The sequence below is a fragment of the Pristis pectinata genome, chromosome 8, assembly GCF_009764475.1.
Source record: "Pristis pectinata isolate sPriPec2 chromosome 8, sPriPec2.1.pri, whole genome shotgun sequence".
Taxonomy (NCBI): Eukaryota; Metazoa; Chordata; class Chondrichthyes; order Rhinopristiformes; family Pristidae; genus Pristis; species Pristis pectinata.
Window position 1 is genome coordinate 90,705,073 of NC_067412.1, and position 23,744 is coordinate 90,728,816.

At 40.7% G+C, this 23,744-nt stretch overlaps 1 protein-coding gene across 1 annotated transcript in view; it reads left to right on the plus strand.

The window, feature by feature from the left end:
- The window catches only part of rxfp2l (relaxin family peptide receptor 2, like), a 69,013-nt gene that overhangs the window by 22,791 nt on the left and 22,478 nt on the right, over nt 1-23,744 (plus strand). Inside the window, exons 2-10 of the mRNA XM_052021623.1 lie at nt 8,107-8,253; nt 11,772-11,852; nt 12,109-12,214; nt 15,650-15,721; nt 17,053-17,124; nt 17,789-17,860; nt 20,092-20,163; nt 21,605-21,673; nt 23,053-23,124. Of these exons, the coding sequence (XP_051877583.1) occupies nt 8,107-8,253; nt 11,772-11,852; nt 12,109-12,214; nt 15,650-15,721; nt 17,053-17,124; nt 17,789-17,860; nt 20,092-20,163; nt 21,605-21,673; nt 23,053-23,124 (763 nt within the window). The remainder of the gene's footprint in view (nt 1-8,106; nt 8,254-11,771; nt 11,853-12,108; nt 12,215-15,649; nt 15,722-17,052; nt 17,125-17,788; nt 17,861-20,091; nt 20,164-21,604; nt 21,674-23,052; nt 23,125-23,744) is intronic.

Genomic DNA, 23,744 nt, shown 5'->3' on the forward strand with positions numbered 1-23,744 from the left:
GAAACCTTCCAACAGGACTGAGTGTAGAGGGAACATGATCTGTATAAAGAGGAGAGGGGGAGTGGTGAGACGGGGTTCAGTGGCTGATTGGTGGACCGAGGAGGGGTGAAGGATGACGGGCAGTTGGAGCCAGATAGGGGAGGGGGAGACACAAGTAGGTGAAGGCAGACAAAAAAAAAAAGGCAAATGGAGCCAGGTGGGCAGAGGTGAAGGTGGAGACAGCTGCTGAAGGGGTGATAAGACGGAACACAAAGGCTACCCGTGCTGGAATCTGATAAGTAAGGAAGGTGATAAAGGGAATCATTAGGGGAGAGGTGTAAGGCAGATGGAACCAGAGGGAGATCCAGTGGGTAAAATGTGTGGCTGGTAGGTGGATGGAACCAGGAGGGGGAGGGGGATGAAAATGGATGATGGGGGCTGGAGGCTGGGTGTGGAAGGGGAACAAAAATGGGACGATTGGAGATGGATTGGAAGGGATGGGCGAGAGAACACTAGGAGTAACTGAAATAGGGAATCTCATTGTTCATACCATTGGGTTGTAGACTACCCAGGCGGAATATGGGGGGATTGCTCCTTTAGTTTGCATGGGCCTCACCCTGGCAGCGGAGAAGGCCGAGAGGGTTGGCGTGGGAATGGGAAGAGGAGTTGAAATGACATGCAACCGGGAGCTCGGGATGGCCATAGTGGACAGAGCGCAGGTGCTCTGCAAATTGGTCGCCCAATCTGCGCTTGTCTCGCCGATGTAGAGGAGGCTACATTGGGAGCACCGAACGCAGTCAACGAGGTTAGAGGAGGTGCACGTGGATCTTTGCAGTACGTAGTAGGTAGTGTGGTGAGCTCACCACTGACTGCAAGTTCTAACCCCTGCAGTAAGGATACTGCTGAGACCAAAGTAGAGAAAGCTTGGCACTGCACATGGTTGTGTTACTGTGCTCATACTCAAATTGGATGCTTGAATTGAGGCTGTATTCAATTTCACAGCACCATTCATCATTAACTAAATTCATCAGTGGTGCTCAGACATAGAACACAAGATCAAAGATGCTTGAACTCATACAGCACTGGTCAGACCACAGCTTGAGTGCTGTGTCTCATTCTGGGCACCAGATTATGGGAAAGATGTGATTGTACAAAAAGGATGCAGTGGAAAGATTGGATATGCTGGAGTTGTTTTCTTTGGAACAGGGAGACTGTAGGGAGACTTAGTCAAGATGTACAAAACTGAGAGGGGACTAGATAAACAAATTGGGCCTATTTCCCTTAACAGAGGGGTCAAAAACCAGGGGAAATAGATTTAAAGTGGAAGAGTGAGAGGGGAGATGAGGGAAAATATTCATCCAGATATGACAGGGGTATGGAATTCACTGCCTGAAAGGGTCATAGAAACAGAAGCTCTTCTCATATTTAAATGTACGTTTGTGTGTACTTTATGAACATCTCAGGGCTACAGACCTGGTGCTGCAAAGTGGGAATGGGGTGGGTACTTTTTTTTGACCAGCAAGGAGAAGATAGGAAAAATAGCCTTTACCTACGTTATAAAATATACTTTGAATATACCAGCACTTAACATAGAACATTACAGCACAGTACAGGTCCTTCAGCCTACGATGTTGCGCCGACCTTTTAACCTACTCTAAGATCAATCTAACCATTCCCTCCCACATAGCCCTCCATTTTTCTATCATCCATGTGCCCATCTCTTAAATGTTCCTAATGTATCTGCCTCTACCAGCACCCTTGGCAGTGTGTTCCATGCACCCACCACTCTTCGTGTAAAATAAAACATCTCTGATATACTCCCTGTACTTTCCTCCAATTACCTTAAAATTATGCCCCCTCGTGTTAGCTATTTCTGGTCTGGGAAAAAGTCTCTGACTGTCCACTCGATCGATGCCTCTTTTCATCTTGTGCACCTCTATCAGGTCACCTCTCATCCTCCTTCACTCCAAAGAGAAAAGACCTAGGTCACTCAACTTATCCTCATAAGACATGCTCTCAAATCTAGGCAACATCTTCGTAAATCTCCTCTGCACTGTCTCTAAAGCTTCCACATCCTTCCTATAATGAGGCAACCAGAACTAAACACAATACTCCAAGTGTGGTCTAACCAGAGTTCTATGGAGCTGCAACGGTTCTAGAATGCAATTCCCTGACTAACAAAGGCTAACACACCATATGCCTTCTTAACAACCCTATCAACTTGCATGGCAACTTTGAGGGATCTATGGACGTGGACCCCAAGATCCCTCTGTTCCTCCACATGTGAAGAATCCTGCCATTAACCCTGTATTCTGCCTTTAAATTCGACCTATCATGGGGAACCTTATCAAACGCCTTACTAAAGTCCATATACACCACATCCACTGCTCTACCCTCATCAATGTGTTTTGTCACATCCTCAAAGAATTCAATTAGGCTCGCGAGGCATGACCTAACCCTCACAAAGCCATGCTGACTATCCCTAATCAGGCTATGCTTCTCCAAATGCTCATAAATCCTGTCCCTAAGAATCTTTCCCAATAATTTGCCCACCACTGAAGTAAGACTCACTGGTCAATAATTCCCAGGGTTATCCCTACTCCCTTTCTTGAACAAAGGAATAACATTTGCACCCTCCAATCATCTGGTACTATTCCTGTGGCCAGTGAAGATGCAAAGATCATTGCCAAGGGCTCAGAAATCTCTTCCCTTGCTTCCCGTAGTATCCTGGGATATATCCTGCCCAGCCCCGGGGACTTATCTATCCTAATGTTTTTCAAAAGTTCCAGCAATTCCTCCTCCTTAACATCAACATGTCCTACTTTATCAGCCTGTTTTACGCTGTCCTCACAAAACTTCAAAGTCTCTCTCACAGGTGAATACTGAAGCAAAGTATTCATTAAGGACCTCCCCCACCTCCTCCAACTCCTGGCACATGTTTCTTCCTCTATCCCTAATCGGTCCTACCTTCACTTTAATCATCCTCCTGTTCTTCACATACGAATAAAACACCTTGGGGTTTTCCTTAATCCTACTCACCAAGGCCTACTCATTCCCCCTTCTAGCTCTCCTAAGTCCATTTTTAAGCTCCTTCCTGGCTACCTTTCAACTCTCTAGAGCCCTGTCTGATTCTTGCTTCCTTCTTCCTCTTCACTAGATATTCTACATCTCTTGTCAACCATGGTTCCTTCACCCTACCATCCTTTTACTGCCTCAGTGGGACAAACCTGTCCAGAACCACATGCAAGGGATCTCTAAGCAACCTCCACATTTCCATTGTGCATTTCCCTGAGTACATCTGCTCCCAATTTACACTCCCAAGGTCCTATCTAACAGCATCATAATTCCACCTCCCCCAAGTAAATACTCTCCCATACCATCTGTTCCTATCCCTCTCCAAGGCAAGGGTAAAGGTCAGGGAGTTGTGGTCACTGAGTTAGTTATATTTTGGTGGTGGCACTATGTTCCGAGTAAAAGGTTTGTAGTTTAATCAGAAAATAAAGATCCTATCATTTTCAAGATGTAAGAGTTTGCATTTATATGTTTTCTCAGAATATTGTAGAACACCTCACAAAAGCAGATTACTTCTGAAATGTATTATTAGTTATCATAAGGGAACATGAAGGAATATTTGATCATTAAGAAAATGAGCATTTGGTTTTGGATGAACACATATTGGTGAGTCAAGCATTTCCCCCAATGCACTAGCAAACATTTCACCTTTAAACAAAGCGTCCAAAACCTATTAACCAGTCAATCAGCTCATTGCTACTTCAGGGAGACTGCTGTTCACAAAGTAGTCACTAAAACGGTCCACGTAACTTCGATTGTTCTCTCAAAGGATCTTATTGTACATAATGTGTATTCCACTGTTTTGAAAGTTGTTATAAATTTTCATGCTCATTCTTTTCAGGCAGGAACTTATTAAAGTGTTCTGAATGTTCTACTCCCTCCCATTGGCTCCATCTCAGTTATCAGAAACTGTGATTGTATTTCATGTTGTACATTTTTTAAAACAGATGCAAGAGTTCGCTCTATTGAACCCGAAACAATTCCTGCTTTCAACTTTTAGTCACCTCCCTCATCCTTTTTAAGCTGGACATTGTGTACTGCTCTTTTGTAGTTGCAATAGGAACCTAAGAAGATAGGAACAAGAGCAAGCTGTTTGACCCAGCTGTTAGCATTGTAACATTGGCATGAAGAAAAACCTTCTTTATTTCTCCTAAGACAAACTTCCAATTCCTGGAGTTGCATGCTTGCCATCAAATAAGATGTTTCTCCAATGAATAAGTAACCAAATATAGAATTCATCATTTATCTCTGGAAATCAGACGTCAGCTCTTTAGGATTCAGCCACTTAAAGAGGAAGATGAAGAGGAATTACTTTCCTCTGAGGATTGTGAATCTTTGGAATTTTCTACCCCAGAGAAATGTGGACATTGAGCCATTAAGTATATTCAAGGCTGAGATAGATTTTTGGACTATGGGTAAATCAAAAGTTATTAGTCTCACATGATTTAAATAATGCCCTGCTTTTCTGTTCTCCCTACCAAGGTGGATAACCACATCTCCCTACGTTTTACTTCATCTGTTATAATTTTTCTCACTCACATAACCTGTCTATTCTCCCCGTGACTGCGTGGGTTTCCTCTGGGTGCTCCGGTTTCCTCCCACATTCCAAAAACGTATGGGTTAGGAAGTTGTAGGCATGTTATGTTGGCGCCAGACATGTGGCGACACTTGCAGGCTGCCCCCAGCACACTCTACACAAAACATGCATTTCACTGTGTGTTTCGATGTACTAATAAACATCTTAATCTATTCTAGTCTATATCTCTTCACAGAATCTTGGTGTTCTCACAATGAATTTCCCCTTATGTTTACATTGTTAGCAAATTTGAGTGTTTTATATTCCGTCCCTTTATCTGAAACGTTAATACAGATTTGTGAATAGTGAGGTCAGAGCACAAATCACTGAGATACCACAGCACTTACAAGTTCCCTAACTGAAAATGCCATTTACCCCTCATCTCTCTTTTCTGAATGTAACCAGTCCTCTAAACATGTTAATAAATGACTCTCAATCCCATAGCCCTTATCTTGTGCAGTAACCTTGTATGTGGCACCTTATGGAATGCCCTTTGGTAGTCCATATGCATGACATCCATGGGTTTCTTATCTATACTACTGGTTGCATTCTCACAGAACTCTAATAAATTTCTTAAATGTGATTTTCCTTTCATAAAACCTTGCAAACACTGCCTTTTGGACATGTTCTTTTTTAAAATGATCACTTCCTTAATAATGGATTCCAGCTTTCCTGACAACTTATAATAGAAAGACATTTTGAAGATGAGGATAATAAATAAATTTAGGACAAAAATCCTGATCCAGATTTTGTGTCCATGCATATTAAAGTAAGTTGGAGCTGACAGAACAGAGCATTATTACATATATTAGGTAAGGAATAGTGTTGGATGAATGGTGTGAATCTATATACAGAAAGGGAAACAGAACAAGTCCAGGGAACCATAGGTCACTTAATGTCAGTCGTACTAAAGGTACACCCTGAACCTCTGTCAGCAATTGCCTTCCACAGCTACAGTTATTTTATCAGCCCTGTTGATTCTAATCCAGTTGAAGATCTGGCTGCTATGCCTGGTCTACAAGCAGGAGCCAACCATGAGTGGTGACCAGGCCTCAGACAGCAGATTCTGAGGCCATGCTCCCAGAGGGCCCTTATGGGTTTTTGACTGCTTGCTATTTTTTAATGCCTGTTAACTGTTTTTAAAAGTTTCTCATGATTAGAGACATATAAAAGAAGTTCATATAGTTGGAACATAGAGCAGTACAGCACAGGAACAGGCCCTTCGGCCCAAGATGTTGTACCAAACTAATTAAGCTAATGACGCCTAATTAAACTAATCCCTTCTGCCTGCACATTGACCAAATCCTTCCTGTGCCTATCTAAGAGCCTCTTAATCGCTTCTGTTGTATCTGCCTCCACCACCACCCCTGGCAGTGTATTCCAGGCACCCACCACTCTCTCTGTAAAACAAACTTGTCCCGCACATCTCCTTTGAACTTTCCCCTCTCACCTTAAAAAGGGGAAAGTTAGACATGCACAGCCCTGTGTAGTTGCAAATAATTTAAAAAACATTTAAAAGTGTAAAAGGGATAAATTTACTTAAAAGACCTTATACTATTAGAAGTTAAGTCAAAACATAAAGTAAAATAAAATAAACCATTTGCTGCACTTACCTTTTCAATATAGGTCAGTGACTTCACTTCAAATCTACAGGGGCATGCTACATGCACCAGGCACACTGAGGACCAGATGTAAAGTGCATTTAGTCCCTCAGCTCAGGATGTTTGTGCTCAACTCCTGGACTCACTACCAAGTCCAGCAGTGGAGTGGGAGGTTAGATGCTAACTTCCAGTTGTCTCTGATTTTCACATTGCAATATGCATAGGCATTGAAGTCATAATGTGCCCCATCTTCAACAACCATTAGTTACACTGTTCCAATTATTACACTCACCAATGTTTCTGGTACTGCAAGTTTTCAAATGGATTCACAGCTTCACATGGGGTGGCATTGATCCCATGTGGAATCCCAGGGTCTGTGTTAAATCAGAAAGGGTGTTCCCTTCATTGGCTCTGAAAAGGAATGGCTCCATCTGATGAGATGAGCTGACCCAGGAGGAGGACCTTGCTAGTGGCTTTCCATGGAAGGCTGGCAATGCTAAGTATCTTTTGGGCCAATGCAATCCTTAATCAAAGACATCTAGAATATGTACAATGTAGCCAGCATGGATTCCAAAAGACTAGATTGCACTTAGAACTACATTAAAAATCATGGAAGGAGTAACAACAAGCGGAAAAAGGATGATGCAGTAGAAGCAATATTTTTGGGTTTCTAAAAGTCCTCTAAAATAGTGCCCCACAATAGGTTCATGACCAAGGTTAGGATATGTGCAGAGGATACAAGCAGCACAATGGGTAGCAGTTGAAATTCAAAACTGTGAATGCAGAAAATTTGAAATAAAAACAGAAAATCCTTGAAACACTCAGCAGGTCAGACGACATCTGTGGAAAAAGAAACTTCACATTTCTGTTAAATCTGAAGCTCTTTGACTTGAAACGTTAATTCTGTTTCTCTTTCAGCAGATGCTGCTTGACTTGCTGAGGGTTTCCCACATTTTCTGTTTTTTATTACAATGGATAAAAACCCAAATACACAACAGGGATTAAAGGTAGTTACCAGGGTTGATCAACATTGCAGGGTTACTTGAGGAGGTTTTCAGCAGTGACCATAGTTGTTCACCATTTACACAAATGGCATGGACCTTGAATCAAAATTAATACATCAAAATTTATGGATGGTACTAAATTGAAGGTGCCATGAATAAAGAGAAGAACTGCAACAAAATAAAGGAAATCATCATTAAATTTAAAAAAAGATAGGCTAGCATTTCTCTTTCACTTCCTCAGATGGAGCCATTCCTTTTCATAGCCAATGAACAAGACAAGTTATCTTTATTAGTCACATGTACATCGAAACACACAGTGAAATACAGCTTTTTGCAGAGAGTGTTCTGGGGGCATCCCGCAAGTGTCACCACGCTTCCAGCACCAACACAGCATGCCCACAACTTCCTAACCTGTACGTCTTTGGAATGTGGGAGGAAACCGGAGTACCCGGAGGAAACCCACGCAGACACAGGGAGAACGTACAAACTCCTTACAGACAGTGACCGGAATTGAACCCGGGTTGCTGGCGCTGTAAAGCGTTACGCTAACCGCAACACTAACGTGTGGAGGAATACACTTTCTGATTAGGCACAGACCTGGGATTCCACATGGGATCAGTGCCACCCCACGTGAAGCTGTGAATCCATTTGAAAACTTGCAGTACCAGAAAGGTGTAATTATTGGTGAGTGTAATAATTGAAACAGTGTGACTAATGGTTGTTGAAGATGGGTCACATTATGATCAAGATCAGAAACAATTTGCAAAGTCATTTATGTAAAACAGTCACTAATAAATCCAGTTAGGGAATTCAGGAGAAATTGGAGAATTTGCTTTTCCGCTGTCGAATGTTATCTTTGCATTTCTTACTGCAGGTTGCAATGTAATTCATACAGAAGATCAAACCACATTCTGTCCTGCTGGTTACTTCCCATGTGGCAATCTCAGTGTGTGTCTACCACAACCTCTTCAATGCAATGGGATCAAAGAGTGTGAAAATGGAGCAGATGAAGGCGATTGTGGTAGGTGGAGTACAGGGTAAAGTTGATGCTGGAGATTATGTGACGTGTTGGTATATGTCTGAAACCAGGTTATAAAACTGCATCATTTATAATTTCAAGGCCAATTTGATGAATGTGTATTCTGAAAAATCTATGGTGACATAAAACTACCGCCCTCAAAACATCAGCAGTTTTTGTTTTCATGTAGAGTTGTACAGCACAGAAAGGGCCCTTCGGTCCAATTCGTCCATGCCTACTGTGATGCCTATCTGCGCTAATCTCATTTGCCCACATTAGGCCTGTATCCCTCTACCTTCCTATCCAAGTACCTGTCCAAATGCCTTTTAAACACTGTAATAGTATCTGCCTCTACCATATAACCACCAGCCTGTGTGAAAACCTTGGAAGAAGATGTGCCAAAGGATAGCATGATGGATCATTGATTTTGTGCATGAGTGTTGGATGATAATAGAATAGAACTTTGCTCTAAACTAGTGAATGTTAAACATTTAGATTTGTAACAAGCACTGATCTCACATTTTTCACAACTGAACTCCTAGAGCTACGACAATAGAGAGTAGTTCAAAACAACTGGCAAAATTTCTCAGAAATAGGGTGTATGTTAACCAAGAACCATTGGATTCTTGTGCTGACTTTAGCAGTCTTGGAGTTGTGTATTCACAAAGGCCGTAATTCTAATTTCTGTTACCCAAGGATGCCCAGTATGAGTGTCCAAACACTGATTGACCTTGTTTTATTCCCAACCAGTGGCTCACTTAGATTTGAGGATGAACAAATCATATGAAAAAATCCTTGGGAAAAAGTCTTGGCAATAAATTTGGAACTACTTTGTTTGGTGCAGAATTGTTGCTGTCATTATCGGGCATCATAGGGCCCACCTTCACGAGTGGCCTGTGTGGTGGAAGGTAGTTAGCACTGAGCTTAGTCATTCTGTACCTTTTAATGGAAAAATGGTTTGTGTCTGCAACGTGTGTGTAATTATCACCAGTTGCAGACACAAAACATTTTTCATGAGTTCAAGGAGCTTCTCAGAACCCATGGCTGATCTCTGAACCCATAGCAGGCATCTCAATTTTCAGATGGGGCGCCCTTTTTAAATAAAGTGAAGAGGCCCCCTTCCCACTGGTGACAGAAAGGCTACTAGGTAGTGGGGGGACATCATAAACAAGCTCATCTTCAGAAGGGAAGCCCTGTGGACATGGTGCTTCCAGGGCCTTAATTACCTCACACCCACCATTAAGGTCAGTGAATGCATCAGCAAATCCCATCCCCCACCAACGACACTACTGGATCTACCATGGACTTGTCTTCGATTGTGTCTTTTTTTTGCACTAAAGTCTTGCTTTTGCACACACTGTATGGTGTAATTTTATGAATACCTTACATTCTGTGTGTCATGTGTACCTACGTGCCTGTGATGCTGCTGCAAGCGAGTTTTTCATTGTACCTGTACCTCACCACACTTGTGCACATGAGAATAAACTCGACTTAGCTTCGTATAATACACTCAAATCACTCACCTGCAAACAATCAGGATTGCTAACATTCAATGTGCCCCATCAGTGTACATACTTTCTGCTATTCATCCCCAGATCTCACAGCTTCCACACAATGCTAATTATTCATTCACAGGAGAGACATCTTCCAACAATGCTGCAAGGCACACAAACTTCCCTCTCTCTTTCAGAAGTTGCTACAGCACGAGCAGCAGCAGACAAATGGGGCAAGTGCATTCAATGGATCACTCCCCTGAGAGGATAATGCTGCCACCACAGTGCATCTGGCTAGCAGGAGCACAGGGACACGGTAAATGTTCTCCTCCTCAGTCTCCCCACTCATGCAATCAAATCTGATTTACAAGGCTGTTGACGGTATAGGCATCCATGCCAAGCTTCATCCCTTCTTCTCCATAAACCTCTCTTGTCCCATCTCTCTAGAATTCCCAGCTGACGATGCAACTATGGCTGAGCAACAGTACAGTGACAGCATGGTGTTTGCAACCCTTAACTGAGAAACTGGCACTGCAAACTGATAACTTAGAGTCCATGTCTACATACAGTGAGTCATTGAGCACAGTTCACCTGCAGTCAGGGAGAAAGGATAGCCTTGGTGCAAGCCCAGAGAAGGAAGTCGGACACAGTAATGAACTGGGCATCCAGTCTGGTGTTTGCTAATGCCACGGCCAAGAAAGCTCACCAGCACCTCTACTTTTTCAGGAGGCTAAAGAAATTTGGCAGGTCCCCTTATCAATGCACCATAGAAAGCATGCCATCTGGATGTATCATGGCTTGAGATGGCAACTGCTCTGCCCAGGACCACAAGAAACTGCAGAAAGTTGGGGACACAGCCCACCAACCAGCCTCCCGTCCATGGACTCTATACTTCTCGCTGGCTTGGTGAAGCAGCCAGCATAATCAAAGACCCCACCCACCCAGGTCATTCTCTCTCCTCTCCCGTCAGGCAGAAGGTACAGGAGCCTGAGGGCACATACCACCAGGCTCAAGGACAGTTTCCATCCCACGGTGATAAGACTATTGAATGGTTCCCTTATACAACGAGATGGACTCTTGACCTCACAATCTACCTTGTTTGACCTTGCACCTTATTGTCTACCTGCAATGCACTTCCCTGTAGCTGTGACACTTTACTCTGTATTCTGTTATTGTTTTTTACCTGTACTACCTCAATGCACTGTGCAATGAATTGATCTGTACAAACGGTATGCAAGACAAGTTTTTCACTGTACCTCGGTACATGTGACAATAATAAACCAATACCAATACTAAGTTCTGCTCTGGAGGACTTAGAGGAAGACTTCTCTGGGACAACTTGCAGACAAAAGCTGGACTTGCACTATTAGATGTTTTATGGATTGGCAGGCATGACTGAAAGCATACAAGAAAAGTCAGAGCATGGGATGTCCAGCTCTAACCTTGCACATGATATTTGCTGAGCAGTAACATACCAGTTAAGAATTTTCAAAGGAAAGTGAGTGAACCAGGTAAATTTTTATAAAAATGTTGTGGTTTCATGGTGACTATTATTGGCATTAGCTTTTATCCCCCAATTTATTTAATGACATAATTTTCTATTACTCACCTGTAATGGTTGGATGGACACATGTCGCCAGGTTAATTTTCCAGCCCTCTGGATACTAGTTCAGTAACTGAACCACAATGCCACTACATGCTGAGTACCTCTATTGAATAGAGTTAAACGTTCATACTGCTGTACACAGTGACCTTCACAAACAAGTTCTGTTGATGTCATTACATAAGATGAAGCACATTTGGATGTTTATAATCCCATACGTCTGGTAGCTGTTCTTAATCTAAATCCTTCCAAGTAGTGTTGCTAAATCGATGGAATTCCCCCACCCCCCCACCGCCAAACACATGCAAGTATACTCAGCTTTGGATGTGTTCAGATTTGAAGGTGATTTTCAAGTTCATCCTGAGAGTGAAGCTTTGAGATAATCTACACCACTACTAATTGACTTATGTTCTCCCCCATTTCAGACGATTTAAGTGGTTGGCCGCTGATTATGGACTGGTATGTGACACAAATTATTCTTCAGGATGATGAACTGGAAAATTGCTGTGAGTAAACAGATATTTCACTTTTCACTTTATATGAAAAATAACAATCTAAGGCCGAGAAATTCAGGAGCACCTATTTTTTGAAATACATGTGTATTTAAAATTGGGGCTTAATTATTCAAAAGAAGTGTTCCATTTTCCACCACTGTATCTTGCTTTATGTACATTAATTCTCCTCCAACCAAACAAGGGTTTATTTCATTCCTTTATGATACTGTATAAATTAGTTCATTTACTATCTTGTCCTTCCTTGCAGCACTTAGGATGTATCCAGGAAGGTGCTTATGTCAAGGTTGGACAGTCAACTGTGAAGACGCAGGGCTTCTCACTGTGCCATGGTTCTCCTCCAATGTACTTGTATTGTAAGTAACTTCACAGCAGTCAAATAACATGTTGGATGTCCACAGCAATATTTATTTTTCAGGAAGCAATTCTTCTACTTTTCCATTACCCTTTACATGTCCAATCTTTGGGAAGGGCTTAAACTAGTTCAACAGGGTTTGGGCATCAAAATGCATCATTCAAGGTACACTCACTGGAAGAGTTAGAATTAAAATAGAATTTAGTAGGGTCAGTTAAAATGCAAAGGTTAAGTTTGCAATGCATCTGTGTAAATGCATACTATGCGATGTATAAGGTTGGTAAGCAGTTGGTATGCAAATAACTGTAAGGAAATATGATGCAGACATAACAGATTTTGCTCAAAAAAGATTGCACGCTTATTCTTCCTGGCTGCAAGGTATTCAACAAAGGCATATAAGGAAATAGAGGTGGCAGTTTGATGATGGAAGATACTAGTGCTAAAGAATGCCCTCAAGGGAATATAGTAATATATTGGATTATGTTCAAGAACAGCAAAGGTGTGATCATGCTTCAGCATACTGTGGAGGCCACCAAATATTGGTGAAGAGATAGAGGAGCAAGTGTGAAAAAAATTGTTTAAAGGTGCAAGAACTATAGAGATTTTAACTGCTCCAAAATTGAATGGGTCAGTGATTGTATTAAAGGCAAAAAAGAAATTCCCAAATTATGATCAGAAGTTTTCACTTGAAGTTTTTTGCTCAACTAGGAGATTTTGATGGATGTGGTCTTTAGCAATGAAGTCTCTCAAGTGGAGAAATTTACAGCAAGGGAGTATCTTAGGGATGAGGTTTAGTTTTGGAGAACAAAAAGCAACCTAGAACAAACACACCTAATGGGAGTAGGGCTAATGTCTGCAGATTGAGGTGTGAACTGGATTGGGGTATTGAAGTGAAAGAACACCAAGTGGAAACATAATGGAGCAGTGGGGGATCTTTAAAGAAGAGATGGTTCAGGTACAGTTTATGTACATTCTTACAAGAGGACAACCAAAGCTGGAACGTCCTGAATCTGAGGTTAGTGCAGAAAGTGGTTTTGATGTAAAAGATCAGTCATGATACAATTGAATGGTGGAGCAGGCAAGATGGTCCAGATGCCGTATTCCTGCATCTGTTTCTTATTTTCTTATGTCCTCCAGACCGCTCCATGGTTTTAGTCCAAACTTGTAGAAAAAAGCTTAGTTTCAGAGGTGAGATGAGAGTGACTGTCCTTGGTGACAAAATCACATCTAATTGTGACATCAAGGAGCCCTAACCAAATTGAAGTCAGTAGAATTCAGGGAGGGAGCAGTCCATTGGTTGGGGGGGACACTCTTTATGCTAAGAACAACACTTTTTGGTTGTTAGAGATCAATCATCCCAGCCCTTGTACATCAGTGCAGGGTTTCCTCAGGTCTTGGCTGTGGCATCAATGAGCTGCTTTCCTTCAGTGTCCAGTATAACTGTAACTCTTCAGCTAATGATGCAGTCATTGCCTGCACACATCTAGTTATGGACAACATTCACGGTGACAACACGAGGCTGACAAGTGACAAGAAATGTGCTGGGCAATGACCAGCTATACACACTACCTCCAGCTGACATTCAATGGCATTGTCATTATCAAATCCCCCACTTTCAACATCCGGGTCAAGAAACTTAAATGGACCTCATACTTATATACTGTGTGTAAAAGAGCAGTTCAGATCTGGATATTCTGTGATGAGTGATTCACATACTGTCTCCCCTTTGTCTTTACAGCATCTCTGAGGTACATGATAGAACTATGTTGGAATATTCTCCACTTCAGGAGAATTAGCACTCTTAACTAACATGCCATCTACCAGTTTATACATTCACACTAGTACAGCATGGATGTGGTGTGTACACATACAAAATGCACTGTAGCAGCTTCACTCAGCTTCTTTAACATCGCCTTCCAAGCACATGGGTCCACCATCGAGGACATCTTCAAGAGGGCAGTGCCTCAAGAAGGCGGCATCCATCATTAAGGGCCCCCACCACCTGGGACATGCCCTCTTCATGTTACTACCATCAGGGAGGAGGTACAGGAGCCTGAAGACCCACACTTTATGTTTCAGAAAGGGCTTCTTCCACTCCGCCATCAGATTTCTGAATGGTTCATGAACCCATGAACACCACCTCGCTATTCCCCTTTTGCACTATTTATTTATTTTTGTAACTTATAGTAATTTTCTGTCTTGCACTGTACTGCTGCTGCAAAACAGCAAATTTCACAACATATGTCAGTGATAATAAGCCTGATTCTGATTTTGATTCCGAAGGCAACTGGAACCTTAAATCAGCATTACGTCCCTTTCCAAGACACACATCATCCTGAAATATCCCTCTTCCTTCATTGCTGATGGGTCAAAATCCTGGATCTTCTTGCCCAAAAGCATTGCAAGAGCCTATCACTACACAGACTCCAATGGTTAAAGAAAGGTGCTCACTGTCATTATCTCAAAGGTGGTTAGGAATGGGTCTCAAACTATATCATGTTGAAACTTAGAAAAAATTAGGAGTGACACTGTTGATTCTTCGCTTAAATTTGAGGAAGTTTGGAGTCCATTCATTCAATATTTTCATATGATGTAGATCCCTTTTCAATAATCTTTGAACTTAGAGGAGCGGAGTTGACGACATAATAATGCTCTTTGTTCATCAGGAAATATCAGTCCAGTTTTTTTTCTTTTGAAATTTTTTTTTAGTTTGTTTCGTTTTATTACTTATAATTTTTTTCGATTTGGGTTTTTTTAAATACAATAAATCTTTTTCTTTCTCTTTTTGATTTTTTTTGTAATATATTCATTTACTAAGAAACCGTGGGGCCTAGAATATATATTTTATTCTTTATGACTATATATGTCATGATTATCCTCCTGATCGCTTTGTATTACGTATAATTACCGATGTTATACGTATTAATCTGCATTAATTTGAAAATTAATAAAAAGATTGAAAAAGAAAAGGAATGGGTAATATATGTTGGCCAAGCCAGCAACCACACAGACACCATTGATTAATATTTAAAAACATTAACGAATATGAATAAGAGAGGCAGAAATAGGACATTACTGAAACAATCTACTCATGTCGTTATTACAAAGCCTAAAAGCCAACAAATGACACAGGAAATTGTTGTTATATTAAAGGTCAATTGATTGCTGTGACAGAAAGAAGGATGAAAAGTCTCAACAAATACATGGAAAGATCGAGGGAATTGGATTTCAAAATGTGGATAGTTAGCAACAGTTCACATTATGAGCCAATTGTCTCCTGCTGAAAATTTTACACTGATATAGATGCTTGATCCAGTGAGACAATGAATAATTTGGAACATTTGTTGCAGATAAGAGCTCCCAGCTGTTAATAAATGTTGTGGCAAATAAAATGAAAAATGTGTTCAGAATGTTTTATATCTCTCTCTCCATCTAGAAAGTTAAATTATAACAACATCACAACTCTCACAGATGAAATGTTCATCAGATATCGTGAACTGGATGTCTTGTAAGTATTTCTAGTAACAAAGAACAAATTAATTAACCATTGGAAGCAAAAAAGAAATTGGCAAAGATGCTTGTCAAGATTTATGTGTTCAGGCTGATCACTAATGTTAGCCAAATTTGGCTTGGAGAAATCTAAGCCAATATTTGTCTCATTTTAAAACAGTACAGGGCTCCCCGAGTTATGGATGACCTGCTTTACGGAAATCCAACTTCATGCAAGTTCTCCAGTATATTTTTAAAGCATTTTTCAAAGTACTAATAATAATTAAAATAAAATGTTTTGTGATGTTCATTAATGACTGGATACAGTATCTATTCCGTTAGTTTAATTCTGGGTAGTGGTAGGGTAAATATTTAATGAAATGAAAGAATTATAGCAAGTGTCTGTAGGGTGATACAATATGGGTTACTATAGAAAATGGACATTTCTGACTAATGGAAAAATCAGCTTATGGACAGTTTTCAGGAACAGACCCCTTGCGTAACTTGGGAACCGCCTGTACTAGGAAAATCTGCCGCAAGTGGATATGATCCTGAAGTGTGATTATGGGAGATAGGTATCGAGCTTTTGGGAAAAGATGTGTATACATTATTTGACTGTCACATTTATTGTATTAAAGAACAATCCAGGTGAACATTTATCCCCTGCCCCAATCCACATCCTTCCTTTGGAGAATGTCGCATTTTCAGTGGATCCTGCAGCAGGTCCTCCAAGAGTTACCAAGGTCCTTTTGCTACCTGCAATTCCACCAAAGTCCAGACCACAATGGTAGCACCATCCAAAACAATGCCCAGACCAATGCTGACCTCACTGTGTGCTGCTGTGTTTCAGAGTTTACATTACAGTTACAAATACAATTGCTTTGTCTGCTGAACTGTGTAAATCAAATGTTGCCATAGCAAATGCAAAATTGACCATAAAATTAGACTTTCCATAATAGGATTTACAGACACATCCAAGACCTATGCAACTGTCACGTGGTGTACTTCATTTGTTGTTCTGACCTTGGAGACTCTAGGATACGTGAACGAATTTGAAATTGTTACTGGAATAAAAAGATCAACACAATAATGTAATATTGAATACTGGCCATTTTCAGTAGATTGCACTGTTTCCAGGAAAACTGCTTTTATTTAATCATTCCACTTTAACACGTACCTTGGAAATGTTTGAAGTGCAAACATCACCCATTACTAAACATGTACCTTAATCAATTCATCTGGGATCAACTTCTTTGAAAACCTTGACGTTGATGTACAAATTTCATCTGCTATTTGGCATCAATCTTTTTGTCTTATCTTTAAAGTAGATTTCTGTCTTTTATTCCACAGGATGTTGCAATTTAATTCAATTAGTTCCATATCCAGCAAAGCCTTTACAGGACTCTTCAATCTGACAAAACTGTGAGTATTTAAAGGATTGGTGGCTTACCTAGTTACTCTGCTCCAGTCTGTCCCACTCAGGGAAAATTGTGATTTTTACTGGTGTATAATAACTTGGCTGTATGCTTTTATTGGAGTATATATTTTTCCACAAGACTTAATTCTCCAAAAGTCTACTTAAAAATTTCCTAGTAACCAAACAGGCTGAGTGGTACAGCAGGCTATAATGTTTTTTACATATGGATCTGAAACCAATTCCAGTTGATAGGATGAAGTCCCCCATCTCTGCAAATGTTCCATGGGGAATGAGCTTTGAGGCTGACTCAACCCAGAATCCCTGATGTGTACAAATTCATGCCACAAGACAACCAATTCCAGGATGGCACTTTGGTGCAGTACGGAGAGAGTGCTGGGCTGTTGAGTTTGCTCACTTTCAAATGACGTAGTATACCATTCCCACGCATTATCTGAAGATAAGCAGAAAGTTCTCCTGGGATCTTAGCCAACCAGCTGCCATTAATAAACATCAGCAAAGCAGTTTGCTATTTGTGAGATAATGCTAAGTGCTAATTAGGTGCAGCATTTCACTATATAAGTACAGTAACTGTGCTTCAGCGGTATTTTGCATAGAGGATTTTGAGTCCTTGTTATATCAATACCAACCCTCCTTATTCTTTTCCACCAGACTTCTGAGTCACAATCAAATCACTGTCCTGGAGCCTGGAATGTTCCAAGACCTCCATCAACTTGAGTGGCTGTAAGTCCAGACAGTCCTTTCATGTTCCACGGAATGCTTTTCCTAATATAGTTTTATTATCTTATCTCACACTGCAAATATTCCAGTATTAAACAGCAGTAGACCTGACCATAGAGGAATATGTAAATGTGAAATACTAACTCACTGATAGCATGCAGGCATTTTCAAAGTGAGAAGTGATTAATAATTCACAGAGCACCTGTGGATTCCACTAAATGCACAGGAGAATTAAATGTGAGAAATCCCACCAAAGATTTTAAATACCTTCTTTTCCTTTTGGGTAATTTGTCCTCCTGTGCATAACAGAGGTTTCCTGTCTTCTGCTCAGTGTTTCTAAATGTTGCCCATATCCCATACTTCTTATTCAGACAAGCAAATGTCCAGTTTGAGATTTCTGAACAATCTCTCTGGGCAGTCTGGGATACAAGATAGCAGAGACCTGCATGTGTCCCTTGGAGAAAGATTTTACAACCTTGTTCTGCCTTCTCGTTATCTCAAAAGCAGAAATGATAAGCAAAATTGAAGAAATGAATCAATACATGAGTAGAACTGGGTACAGAGGAATGGGAACAACCATGGTTTGGAATTAATCAGACATCATTTTTAAACGGAATATAATCTTTACTGATGCTGCTTCCATTAATCATTCCCATACCCATTGTTCTTTCCTTCAAAAATGAATATACTCTAGAAGGAGGAGGTTAGTAAGTATATTGGAACCCTTGGCAGATATCTTTTGCATTGTTCGCAATCTGATGTAATTGCTGAATATTTTCACGTTACTACCATCAGGGAGGAGATACAGGAGCCTGAAGACCCACACACAATGTTTGAGGAACAGCTTCCCCTCTGCCATCAGATTTCTGAACAGTCCATGAACCCATGAACACAATCTCATTATTCCTCTTTTGCGCTATTTATTTATTTTTGTAACTTATAGTAATTTTGATGTCGTTATGTCTTGCATTGCACTGCTGCTGCAAAACAACAAATTTCACAACATATGTCAGTGATAATAACCCGATTCAGACATCACAGATAATAGACCAAATGATATGCCTGTAGCTGGGGCAGAAGACTTTATCTTGAGAATTTAGATCTCAAAGTTGCAGGAACAACATATTCATCAAATAAAATCTGTACACAAATAGTCAAGGAAATATTCTGTAACTTACAATGCAGAGGATGCAGATCAAACTCTTTGCAATGTATTGCAAATGTGATTGTGGCTGGGCCACTGGGAATAGGCTGACTATATGCCAGTCACCTTACCAGAAAAAGGGAAATAAATAAATCAAATTGTCCAGTAGTAATCTCATGCATATCTATTAATCTGTAATTGAAAAACTTTGGTAAGGAGGCACTATGATTGAATTCTGAGTCACAGCCTGTATACATAATTGTTTTGGTATCTATATTTAACCGAACTCCAGCAGTAAGGAAGAGTGCCAAGAAATTCATCCCCAGCTGGTAGCACTAAATATGCTGCAGAGTTGCTCTTCCTCCAGAATTAATCCCATTGACTATATAGCACATTTAGCAGGATTGACTGGGTAAATTTCTAGCTGCTCGAGATCCCTCCTTTACAACTAAACAAAATTGGTAGCTATTTGCAATGAGATTCCATATTCTCCTCTTATATTTGGTCTATCATCAGTTTAATGAACAACCCATACCATCATGAGAACATAAATGCAACCCTTGCAAGCTGGCATATCTATTCAGAATGATTCATGCCAACCATCATATTCCATATATTCCTTTCCAACCAGCCTACCATATCCACTAAATATATTTGCCAGGACTGCAATTTCTCAATTCCAGTCCAGTATGAAAATTTCATTATCTGATCCCCAACATATTATACTTGCCTCAAGTGAAGTGTATATGTGTTCCACTTAGGAAACACCTAACACAAAGATGCATAGCCAGTCGCTTAGTTATCAAGACTTGGGTGCAATATCCTTCCAGAAGTCTACATAGCATAAGTCTTCGAACTCGGATGTTTTCAAACAATTCCAAAAAGTATAGATCAAATGAAAAACAATAGTATTGCTGATTATGTACTATATTTCTTTTTAAAGACTCAGCCAGTTCTGAACCAGAATTTTTCCTCTTCTAGTTTTTTCATTCACCCAATTTCTAATTATGGCTTTGTACATAGTATGTGTGTAAAGATCAAGGAATGTTTTAGAGTTCCAAGTGTCATCCAAATTCTCTTTCTGTTGCAGGATCTTGGACAATAACATGATAAGAAGTGTCACTCTAAAGTCCTTTGTTGGCCTGAAATCTCTTTTCTTCTTGTACGTAATCGAAGAGTGATCCTTTTCTTATCGAAATGTTTTACTTGTGAGAAATTAACATAGCATTCTGTAACCCATTCATTAACTAGAAATTTGTTGGCATTCCATTGTCCAGAACAAAGAGAACATTTAAATTGTGTAGTTTTCAGACAATCTGTTATCATACATGGATTTTTACAATCTCTGGCATTAATAATTTTGTTGAAATGAGTGTTTATACAGGAAATAGGCAGTCTTCATTAGAAAAATACTTTTTATGGACTTTGCCTTAAAATAGTCCTATTGGTAATCAAATGGCATTTATTATTCTTAATTCTTAAGTATAATTTATAAAAGGAAGCAGGGAGTAGTTTTGCAGAAGAATCCTCAGGCTATGATAAATTTAACAGCATGAATAATTTTATTATTTTTAGTATCCATGTGCTAGCTACAAGAACCCAAAGTGAGAGGCAGATTGGTTTTGGATGGGCAGGTCTGCATCCAGGGAGTGCAGAGGAAAGATTAGATGCCAATGGTCTGTGTGAAGAAATTGGGGGGGGGGGGGGGTGGCGGAGGGGATATTGATAGTGGTTACTGAAGTGGTTGAGAATTAAGGGGATGTGGATTGGAGAGATTGTCAATAAAAGAGAGATCAGGGAAAAGAAAAAAAATTGCAGAGGACCCCTGAAGAACGTGGAGTGAAAGGAGGAGATCATGGACTATAGAGGTCATTGGACTGTAGAGTATATGGGACATTTATGATTATTGGAGAGGTTAACACTTTCTCGCTGAGCAAAAGTGGTGCTAGAAAAGCATTTGCTTGTTCAATGCAGCTGAACTCACCTCCCATCGGCTGCCACTTTAAAGCTGAAGCAGGGAAAGGAAATCAGAGACTTGCAGCCTCATTAAGGTACTTAAATAAGTGACAAGCATACTGGGAGCAGGTTGGCTACATGCCATGCTGTTATAAACTCACACTTCCCAGAATGTCATGACACAGATTTTTTAAAGCTAAAGGATGCAAAAGAAGGTTACATCAATGCAGTGCACACTATATTTTCCCACTCCATCAAGAGCTGTACTTAAGAAGGGCAGGCACGGTTAGTGTAGCAGTTAGCGTAACGCTTACAGCGCAGCAACCCGAGTTCAATTCTGACACTGTCCGTAAGGAGTTTGTACGTTCTCCCCGTGTCTGCGTGGGTTTCCTTCAGGTTCTCTGGTTTCCTCCCACATTCCAAAGACGTATAGGTTAGGAAGTTGTGGGCATGCTATGTTGGCACCGGAAGCGTGGCAACGCTTGCGGGCTGCCCCCAAAACACCACGCAAAAAGATGTATTTCACTGTGTGTTTCGACGTACATGTGACTAATAAAGGTATCTTATAAGATTTCATTTCTGCAGAGTTCACAACTGAAGTACATAACTCTAAGAAAAACAAATTACCAATTTTTTTCTTTTTTTAGATATATGACAAATAATTCTTTGGATCATATTCCCAAAGTGTGTGCAGTGCTCCCAAACCTGAGTTGGTTGTAAGTATGAGATGGCATGGCTGTGCCCTATGAAACAATACTTGAAAGATAAACGTATGCATGTGTAGATAGGGGACAGGGTGCATAATATGCTCTGGATGGGGACCTTCAATATACGTCATCATGAGTGGTGTGCTAGCATCCCCAGTAACTCAACTGAGCTAACCCTGAAGGAAGTAATGGTCACATTTGGTCTGCGGCAGGTGGTGAGAGGATCATAAGGGAGAAACTGAAGACCTCACCTTCACTAGTCTACCTGCTGTCCATGTCAGTTTTTGTCAGAGTGACCACTTTGCCGACTCAGTGAGGGCGAAGTTCTGCCTTCACACTGAAATTAAGAAATGGCTGAAGGCAATGAATTCAGCAAAGGCTATTGGATCAGGAAACATCCCGGCTGTTGCAAACAAGGAAATGTCTAGAACTAGCTACGCCTCGAGCCAAGTTTTTCCAGTGTAGCTGTATCACTATCTGATATGGAAAATTGCCCAAACTTGTCCAATCCAGAAAAAAAAGGACAAATCCAATCCAGCTAGCTAACTCCATTAGTCTATTGACAATTATCAGAAAAGTAGATGTTTTTGGCATGGATATCAAGCAGCACTTATTCACCAGCTTCTATAGTACACATGAGGGTAGTGTACCCTTAAGTGTATCGTGTATGACTTTTGATTTATTGTTGAACCACCTACCACTGTTATTTGGGAGTTCACAGCCTTCAAAAAAAATGTTTTGTTGGTAGCTCTAGCTCTTTCATTTGTCTTAATAAGCAGCAACATAAAAGAGCTTGCAGACCTATTTATCAACACTTGTTTGGATGTCAGTGGGCGGCAAGGGAAGTGGCTGTGCTTGTACCAGTGCAAAGGAAGGTAGTTGTGGTTGATGAAGGTCAATCTTCTCAGCTCCAAGGTATCATAGCAGGGGTTCCTGGGGGCAGTGTCCTAGTTCCAACCATCTTCATCTGCTTTACCAATGACATTCCCTCCACCTTAAAGTAAAATGTGAGAAATGCATAATGTCCAATTTCATTTGCAACAACTCAGATAATGGAGAATCCATGCCTACGTGCAGGAAGACCTGGACAACCATTCAGGAATGAAATGATACATGGCAAGTAACGTTATGCCATGCAAGCCCCTGGCATTAACCGTCTCCAAAAAATTCTAACCACCTCCCTTTGATATTCTACTGAATTAGTTCACCACGTTCTCTGGCATCAACATCCTGGGGGCAAGTTTTTAAACTTGCTTTTAGGAGATGAAGGAAGAAAATCAAATCAGAAATTGAGGAGGGGGAATGAAGTAGGATCAAATTGTTTTGTTGACATGCATTTCTTTGCACTTTATACCCACTAACCTCCATACTTTGTTTATTCAAAACAGGGACCTGGAAGGGAATCACATTGCCTCAATCGACAAAACAACACTTCAGATATGCCGCAGTATGACAGTCCTGTGAGTATGTCCCACTTTCAACCACAGGGGAAGATTTACTTCTAGTTTTCAGGCAAGAATGGGTCAAGGCTCCTCGTGCAGTCTTTAGTTCCCCATCACTGCTGCCATTGTCCCCACCACTGTGAACCAGCAAACAAGTAAGATGTACTTGAACTAGAAGCAGGAAGAAACTACCTTAAGAGACATATCATAGTCCTGAGTTATGTAAAGGAAGTTGCCACAATTTTGGTGTTCTGCTGGACACAGTTTACACCTTCCGCTTCACTCTGGAGCTGAAAATTGAGCATTGGCTCTTAAAGGGACCTCTCCAAAAACAGGACAAAAAGAAAACTGTATTACTAATTTTTGTTGGGCAAAGCAAAACCTTGCGACCACAGCCGGTTCTTCCATGCCTTTTCCTCCACTGTGATCAGTAAGTAATTTAACCTGCAGCGGATTGTGGGTCTCAACCTGTACTCTGCAAGTCTGTGACATGGCACAAGAGAAATTCCAGATGTTACACATGGCATTTTGGTAAATTGGTTTATTATTGTCACATGTACCCAGGTACAGTGAAAAACTTTGTTTTGCATGCCACCCATAGAGATCATTTCATCACATCAGAACATCGAGGTAGTATG